Genomic DNA, 9,375 nt, shown 5'->3' on the forward strand with positions numbered 1-9,375 from the left:
TTAAGTGAAATCTCCATCCCCGCCCCCTCTTCCCACCCCTGCTCCAGAAGAGTTTGTTGTAGGAGGGGCGGGCTTGGCCAGGACAGATTGAAGGGACTAGAAAGGAGATGACAGCTGGACAGGGGGACGTGTAAGGGGAAGGAGGAAGAAAGTGAGGAAAAAGTGACCCTGGGAAAGGGGGATGGGACTTCCGAAGGGAGGTAGTGGCTGGGAGCTGAAGTGGGGAAGCAGCTGGGAGTTGAGCTAGGGAAGGGAAGGTGCATTATCAGATTGTAGGGAAATTGGGAGTAATTAATCTTCTGGAATTGGAAGCACGGGACGCCCCTAAGGCAACAGGACCCTTCACCAAGCTGATTGGAGGCCAAGCGCCTTCCCCACCCACTGCCCTGCTTCCCTGGCCCCAGGACCCAGATAAAAAGGTCTGGACCGGCTTCGCTCTTCCACCATCTGGACTCGGGGTCCTGCAAAAGCTATTCCAGACAAGCCTGGGAAGGAAGAGCCAAACCATGACCGGCCGAGATGCGAGTTCAGATGGCAAAACCAAGGGCAAGGCGTTGGTGCCCATTGGCCCGGGACATGAGAAGGCTTCCCTCAGTCTACGATCCAAAGGCTTCGCCATCAATGACTTGCTGGGCTTAGAGGCAGAATTGCAGCCTCCCAATGGCCCTGGGGCTGGCTCGGGATGCCAGGTCCCCTCTGGGGCTGGACTGGGGCCAGGTCCTGGGACTGGATCTGGAATCGGGGGGACCTCTTTGCCCGGGGGCTCCTTGCCCTTGGGTCTGGGCTTCTTCTGTGGCTTTGCAGCGCAGCAACCCCCGGCTGGTGGGACCCCCTGTCTGTTGCTCACGGACATCCCCTTCCTGCAATCTCGGGGACCGGACCCCCATCAACATCACGAGCATCACCAGCGATACCTGCTGGGCTCCGAGAAGCCCAAGGAAAGCATTTCTGGTAACTTGTGCATGCCTCTCCCGAGATCAGCCTCCCCCTTCTCACAGCCTAGGGCCTAAAGGGTTAAAACAAAACAAAACAACAACCCTTTCCCACAATAGCTTTCACTTTTGTCCACTTTCCACATTTTGAGACTAAAGATGCCTCTTCCCTAAAGTTCAGTTTTTGGCAAATTTCTTTTCTCCTGATCCAAGGAAAGGGTAGAATATCCAGAAGAGAGAAAATGATTAGTTCCGGGTTGTATTGTTGCTGTGTCAAGAACTCTGCATTTTTATTTAGAGACCTGAGTGCAAATTATGACTATTCTATGTGATCTTGGGAATGTCACTTAATCTGTTTTTTTATCTGAAAAAGAAGCTTGCATCATTTAATATCTCTCATAGATCTAAAGCAGAGAGACCCATTTAGGGCTATAGAAGTCATGGCTTTTCGATTTTATTCTCTCTCAGGTTGTGTCCATGATCTTGCCACATGCATTTTTTTTTTTTTTTTTTTTTAATTTTCCTCTAACCCCTGCCTAGAGTCTAACTTGTTTCTTCTCTGGGGCTGGAGCCTCCCAGAGGCGAAAATGTATTTTTGAACTTCCCTTCTCTGCTCCCTTAGGAATCTGAGGTCAAGATCCGGCAGAGAAGCGAACATTTTAGTTGTTTCTCATTTTAGCTTCAGACTCCTGATCTAGAAATCTTCAATCTAGGCCAGTACTTAGTTTTAATGCCTTTTTGAGCAAGGCTGGGTGTTTCTCAGGTAGGTTCTCCAGTTTCCCTGGGAAACTGATGTTAGGGTTAGAGTAAGTGACTAGACTTGTGGGCTGGGCTTCTTAGGACTAGCAAAATCAAAAGATCTTCCTCTTCTCACAACCACTCTCTTTGAAAGTCTTGACTTTTCAGTCAGGAAAAGAAAGTAGTCTTGGCATTTCTTGTATTCTTGCTATTCATACAACTATTTGCTTAATTACACCTGTACTTTTGACAGATTGCATTGAGGGTTGCTACTTCTTTCTTTTGGCAGTTCTTCCATACCTAATTCCCTCATCTTTTGAGTTAGTTCTTCTATTCTATGATAGCAGTTCAGGTTTAGAATGATGAAAATGATAACTCAAATTCTGCCCCCAGCACATATTTTTGCTGCTTGAACAGGGGGCAAGTCACCCATATAATTTCTCCATGCCCAAGGCAGCTCTCTATGACTGAATGGACAGTTGTTGATTTGTATTAGTGGAGGGAGATTTTACAATGATGAATCCTTATATACCAAGGGAGATTTTTTTTTTTTTAAATAACAATCACCATGATAGAATCTTGTTTTTACTTACTCAAGGTCTACCTTTTCTTTGGTACCTTTTGTTCATATATCTATTTCATTCCTTGCAGTACTTGGCCTTTCTTCAGTCCTTAACTTTCACTATTCTACTAGGGCTTTTAGGAGAGTCTGAAAAATCCATTTACAGGGTAGCACAATCTCCTCAGGAAAGACACACAATGGAATGCTTCCTTTGTAGATCTTTTCATATGTAAAGTTTATCTGAGATGTCAATGAATTTCAGTGACTTTACTATTTTCTCACTAAGAGTAGAAGCCTCAGAATAAAAAGTTCATGTTTAGATGGCTATAGGGTGGGAATATAGAAGCTTTTTCTTCATAGAATTTAGAGCTCAAAGGAAGCATTTCGTCTAGATCTTTCATTTTATAGTTGAGGAAATTAAAGCCTAGAAAGGGAAAATTTCTTGCACACAGATAGTAAGGAGTGGTACAAAGATTTGAACTCAGGTTCTCTGATTCCCTTGATGGAACTCAAGGAGCAAAGGCTAGGTGTCCACTTGGATGTGATATAGGGGTTCTTCCCCAAATAGAAGTTGGTTTCAATAGCTTTTGAGATCCCTTTCCCTGTGAGTGAAATCTCATGTTCTCATGTTCTGAATTCCAATCCAATGTCCTTTCCACTATGCTATGCTACCTCTGCTTTTTTTCCTTGCTCATCTTCAAGTTGATAGCTAGACAAAAGCACAGTGGATTATGCTGAAGACCTCAAGTCAAATTCAGCCTTGAATACTTACTTGAAGTGTGGCTCTGAGCAATTACTACTGTATTATTACTGTCTGGCTCAGGTTTTTTTGTCTTTGTTTTTGATTTTTTTTTATCTGCAAAATGAAAATAACAGCACCTACTCACTTAGGTTTTCAAATGTGATAATAAGGTTATGTCAAATGATATAATATTTATAAAGTTCTTTGCAAACCTTAAAGAACTATATTGTTATTATTGAATTATGCCCTTGAATTGAATATTGCAATTCTCCTCCTCCCTTCCCCTCAACAAACACAGATTAAAGAGAGAGAAAGTCAGGGGCAAAAATAGTGCCATAGTGATAGGGACTCTGAAGAGGAGCAAGTAAGGGAATCGGGGTTCTGCCATTCTGCTTTAGTTGGTGGACCAGTTCCAGATGTGAGGTATGGAAGAAAGAGATATCTGGAAGAAGTGATTTTTCTCCAAATTCTTGCCCTGAACCCAATCACTAGTAGGCCAACCTTAATTATTGTTTCTGATAGAATATGTTGTATTTTCTTTGCCTTAGAATTATCTAGGACAAGCAAACTGACCCAAGACTCTTCTTCCTTTGGGAGAAATACCTGGAAACTGAGGTCTCCTTGAGTATTTTGTATCTATAAATGGATATTTATATATCTCTACTATCTAAAGATATATAAGTATGTAGATAAATATATGCAAATGACGTATAACATACAATTGCCCAGTTCTTTTGTTTAGCTCAGTATGTACAATCAAAATGTGTATATAACAATCTGAACAATAATTTCAAATTTAAAACATATTTTTTTTTATTTTCTCCAAATGTAAACAGATGAAGACAGTCTGTCTGAAGACAAAAATGAACTGAAGACACCCTCATCACATATTAAGAGGAAAAAGCGGCGGCATAGGTATAGTTTAATGTCGACTATTCTCTTTTCCTTTTTGGAGTTCTTACTATTGTAGTTCCTCAGCCATAAAGCCAAGGCCTGGGCTGAGTGTAAATATTTCAGTTTATAATGGAAAAGACAGATATTATTTTGAAAAGAATTAAAACAGTTCTTAAGAGGACGATAGGAATGAGAATATCTGATTCAGAACACATGGGCCATTTTTTACAGTATTTTTAGTAGAAGACTTTGAGGGGATTTTTTTTTTTTATCATCTTACTCAGATCTCTGGATAGTAGAATGGAACTCACTTAAGAGAACTTAAGAATTAAACTTCTAGAATTTTCAAGAAATCTTGTCTGGTTCAAGAAAAGACTTTAGCAGGGGCAGAGAAACTGGTGGATTGGAAGATGAATTACTAGCTTTTTAATGGAGGGGAATAGGGAAGTTTTGAGGGAGGAAAGACACATAGGGAGAAGAGCTAGGTTTTCTCTTATACCTACATATCCATATGCATATGTGTATTTCCTGCAGGACAGTTTTCACTGCTCACCAACTGGAAGAATTGGAAAAGGCTTTTAATGAGGCACATTATCCAGATGTGTATGCCAGGGAAATGTTAGCTCTAAAAACTGAGCTTCCAGAAGACAGGATACAGGTATTTGAATTTGTGTTCTCCTTTCTCAGATTATTATACACAAAAATGTCTCCTTAAATACACACAGAAATATAACTGTTACACTTTTTAACATGTTCAAAAAAGATAGATATAAATATACAGGTAGAGTTTAATGCTAGACTGGTCTCTTTTTCTTTATAAATGATGTCTTAGAGTTCTACTATTATAGTCCTTCAAGTTTGAAGCCAGTTAAGACTGTTCATCTGAATGTCTATATCAGGGATTTTAATTCTTACTTCCTGTAAGATACTCCTTTGCAATAACTCAATTAGATTAAAAAAAAAAAGGAATATTTTTCAATTTGCAACATCTAACAGTCAAATTATATGTGATACTTCTAGTTCCTTTTCCCAATAAAGTCTTCCAAACCAAGAATAACCACAAAGCAAAAAAAAAATCATGATTATTGTTTTTAAAATGTTAATATATAGGAAAATATATTTTATATTTTCAACCCATTTTTTCTTTTTTTGCTGAGGATGTATACAAATTCCAGGGGAACTAGCTAGCCCTTTAGTTGGCAATTGCTTTTTAGACAGAGTTCTTATTTTGAAAATTAACTGTGGATATCTCTTCTGAAAAGTTCCTTAGTTATTTAATCTATTTTCATTAAGCTGGGGTTGTTTTACACCACTTAAAGAAGAACTCCATATGCAGACAAAATGACCTTTCATTCATTTTCATGTGTCCCTCCCTCCCTCCTTGTCTCTTTCCTGGAATGTTTTATTTATTCCTTTCCAATCACAAACTAGGTCTGGTTTCAAAATAGAAGAGCCAAATGGAGGAAGAGGGAAAAATGTTGGGGTAGGAGCAGTGTCATGGCAGAATATGGTCTTTATGGTGCCATGGTGAGACATTCCATACCACTTCCTGAATCAATCATCAACTCTGCCAAGAGTGGGTTGGTGGGCTCCTGTGCTCCATGGTTACTTGGTAAGAAAGAATTTGCTACATATTGAATAGCTGATGTTACTAAAACAATTTTAGATAGGATTTATAAAAGAAAAATAATGCAAACTCTTACAATTGCTTGCAAATTGTATGTGTTTATAAAATGCTAGTTGGATTGATAGTAAAGAATTAAAGACCCATTCCCAGAATTTAATCAAAGTATTTTTTGAAATAATCCTAAAATTCTAGAACTAGAAACCAGTTTGTAGTTGTTCTTTGTTCTTCATTCTCAGAGAGGATCAATGACATCAGGAGTGTAATATCTTGACTTGCAAGTGAATTGGATTTGAGTGAGGCAGAATTGTGCTTTAACCAACCTCACTCTCTTCTCTAGAATCATTGGTCTTCCCAGATTGATTCTTTTGTGAAGGCAAACCAGGCCATCTTTGGCCTCCATTCTTAACTTGCCTTTAATTACTGAATGGGTGTTGCTCCAGACAAACTGGCACCTGGGAAAGACCTAGCTTAAAAAAGAGAAGCTATTTTAGAGAAACTTAATCCAATCTACTCATTCTATAGATAAAAAGGCAGTCAAAAGAGGCAGAATAAGTTATCTAAGGTAAGGCAATATGCCCTTTCAATATTTAAAGATATTTAATTGTATGGATTTTTTTTTTTTTTGCCTTGAATTATTTGGTGTTGATTTGTGCTGTAAACTTAATGATTTATTTTTGAGATTTTAAAAATAAAAGAACTATATACTTTATATGACAGATATAGGTAAATTGAATTTATAAAATCATATCATTTAAAATACACTAAAGGAGTTCTATGGTAAATCATTTTGTAAAATGCATAATCATCTCTTGTCTTTTGGGAAAATCAGATTTTTTCATTATGCATTTTGGTGAAATACATCTTTGTAATAGGAAATTCAATAAATTTATTAAGTTCAAATAAACTTATAAAATAATGTTTTATGAATGACTTAAAATATCCTATTGTATAATCAGGAAACCTAATGTCTATCTTTGTGACTTTAGAAAAAAACTACTTTTCTGATCTAGGTTTTTTCATGTATTTAAAGAGAGAGAGAGGGGGTGGGGCGGGCTGGATTATATGATCTCTCAGGTTTATTTCAGTCTTAAAAAATTTCATGATTCTAAATTTTCATAGTTTTTTGAACTTTAGAAATCCTTCAATGAAAGACAAAGGACCCTTGGGAAGGCTAACATTTTTTACTTTATCAAACATTTTTCAGCTAACATCTTACCAGGGATGAAAGGAAAGGGGACAAGGAAATTAAAAAGGTCTTGAATCAAGAAGCTGGGAAATATAAGAGTACATGGCAATGAATCTGTAATGGCAGAATTTCAGACTTTGGAGTAAATAGCTTTTAGGAACATAGAAGCCATCCTAATACCCCTTAAATTATGTTAGATAGGTGATCATCTTCTCATAAAGCTAGTCTTTATAAGGCTTGTACCCACTTTATTTATTTATTCAAGTGGCATCATTTTAATTGATTTTATGGTGATAATGGTGTTGATGAAAATAACACTTTTGATTTTTAAAAAAATATTTGGGACCTAATATCCTCCTGTACAGTCATCAGTTTAAACTGGAAGATTTCTAAAATTCCTTCTAGCTCTATGACCCTGTTCTTTTTCCAAGGGATGCACAAAAAATCCATGGATGTGACAAGGAAATCAGAAGGTGAAGAAAAAGTATCAGAAAACTGGGGTTATGACCACTCAGAGGAAGACTTGAAGTCAAAGCATGGAGAGCCCCAGTTGAGCTCTGAAAAAGTCAATCTCCTGGACAGCTCAGAAGACATTGCTATTGATCTCTCCAGGACAGCAAAACAGGAGAAGAAAGCACACTGAAGGCCTTGGATGCTAGGATCACATAAGTAAAGATTGCATCAATAAGAAAAGCATTGGACATTGGGAATGAGAAATGAGAACCACAGAAGGAGAATAACTTCCTGTGGGCCTTCCCAAGGCACTTGGGGACATGTGCCTAACTAGCACTAGAATTTTTCAGATGTTAAAAATTGCCCAAGATGAATTATATTGATTTATTCTTGTTTCTATTTATGGAGTCAGGATCAGATATGTCAATAAAATTTTCATTTTAAGCTTCAAAGCTGCTAAGGACAAATTAGTAATTTAGAAAAACCTCCAATTAGTTTTAGAATGGAGAGTTCAGTAAAAAGCACTTGAGCTGATTAAAATGGAGGAAGATTTCGCTTGATTTTTGAAGAACTGGTGGCAAGAGGTGGTACAGGGATTCTCAGGCATTTTACTGATAGGGGCACTTAACTCAATTGAAGACATTGTATGTGAAGAGGTTTGCTTCAAAATACCCATTCTGAATCTTTAAAGAAGTATAGATCTTTAAAGGAAGACAAAATCAACACAGCCTTATTAACTACAGGAAACTTCCTCCATTTTTAGTATAAATATGACTTCGGACCACATTGTTATTTCCTTTGCTGATATGCAATAATTTTATAAACTTCTGAAAGGGATTTGACATAACAGAATTTAGACAATTCCAACTTGTATAAATTCAGCCATATTCTCCACTTCCTTTTCTCCTGAAAGTAGACTATTTTGTGAAATGGCATAGGAAATATTTTAAAATTCTTTAATATCTGTAAAGCCGTATTATAAGATAAGGCTGTTCTTGGTCTTATTATATTTATGTTTAAAAGCACTTTAGTTATTTGGAATTTCTGAATGTTTCCTTTTCCTGTATTTTGTTTATCATTTATTTATTTCGTACACATAAATAAACATTATGTATAATTTTGCTTTTCAATGAATATATTTCAGTAGATTGGAGAGATTGTGTGTTTTCATGCTGCCTTATTCACTGATGAGGGTTGTGTTCTAACAGCTCACATCACATGGTAAAGAAAGGGGCACTGAATGTATAGTCATGGGGTCTGGCTTTGAATCCTGGCTCTATTTCCTGTGTGACATTTGGCAGGTCTTCATTCTAAGATGATTTCCTGTAAAACAGAAGTAGTGGACTAAGCGATATTTTCTTCCAACTCAAAATCTTAAATCATATAGTCTCTGCCTATAAAGTTTTCCTTGATTATCTAAACTGGACACCTAGTGCAGAGAGCACTGGGTCTGAAGTCAGGAGGATTCATCTTCCTGAGTTCAAATCTGGCCTCAGACACTTATTAATTGGGATCCTAGGCATGTCACTTAACTATGTTTGCCTCAGTTTCCTCATCTGAAAAATAAGTTGGAAAAGAAAATGGCAGACCACTCCAGGTTCTTCACCAAGAGAAGCCCAAATGAGGTCAGCAAGACTGAACAGCAGGATTATTTAAACTAGAATGAACCTCCATCTTTGAAATTCTTATGGTAGTTTGTATATCACTTACAGCACCTTTTATTGGAGTTTTCTGTAAAATTATAATAACTTGTATTTATATAGAGTTTTTATATGTATAAGGTATCTTATATCAGGAATATATCACATATATTCCTGTTAAGTGAAAGTGGGGAAAAGGGAATGAACATTTGTATAATTCCTACTATGTGCCAGGGACTATACCAAGTGTACAAAAAATATTTTTACAAATATTTCATTTTATCCTCTCAACAACTTTGTGAGGTAGATGCTCTTAACCCCATTTTATAGTGGTCTGAGACTGGATTTAAATTTCAGTCTTTCTGACTCCAGGATGAACACTCTAGCCACTGTGCTACCAATTAATTGTCCTAGGTAATATGTTATTTTAATTTTAGTTTTTGTTCAGTTATCTTCAACTGAACTTCATGATCCCATTTGGGGTTTTCTTGGCAAAGATAATCAACTTACTAAGTGTCTACTTTGTGCAATGCACTGGGAATACAAGTACCAAGAATGAAGCAACCCCTCCTCATAATGAGTTTATATTCTAATGGAAGAG

General features: G+C 37.2%; 1 protein-coding gene across 1 annotated transcript; it reads left to right on the plus strand.

The window, feature by feature from the left end:
- The first annotated feature begins 252 nt into the window (after positions 1-252).
- Positions 253-8,214, plus strand: VSX1 (visual system homeobox 1). Its single transcript, XM_051982946.1, has 5 exons — positions 253-951; positions 3,811-3,889; positions 4,403-4,526; positions 5,300-5,480; positions 7,113-8,214. The coding sequence occupies exons 1-5, from the start codon at positions 507-509 to the stop codon at positions 7,322-7,324; spliced, it is 1,041 nt and encodes a 346-aa protein (XP_051838906.1). The 5' UTR covers positions 253-506; the 3' UTR covers positions 7,325-8,214.
- The last annotated feature ends 1,161 nt before the right edge of the window (positions 8,215-9,375 follow it).

Source organism: Antechinus flavipes, chromosome 2 (assembly GCF_016432865.1).
Source record: "Antechinus flavipes isolate AdamAnt ecotype Samford, QLD, Australia chromosome 2, AdamAnt_v2, whole genome shotgun sequence".
Taxonomy (NCBI): domain Eukaryota; kingdom Metazoa; phylum Chordata; class Mammalia; order Dasyuromorphia; family Dasyuridae; genus Antechinus; species Antechinus flavipes.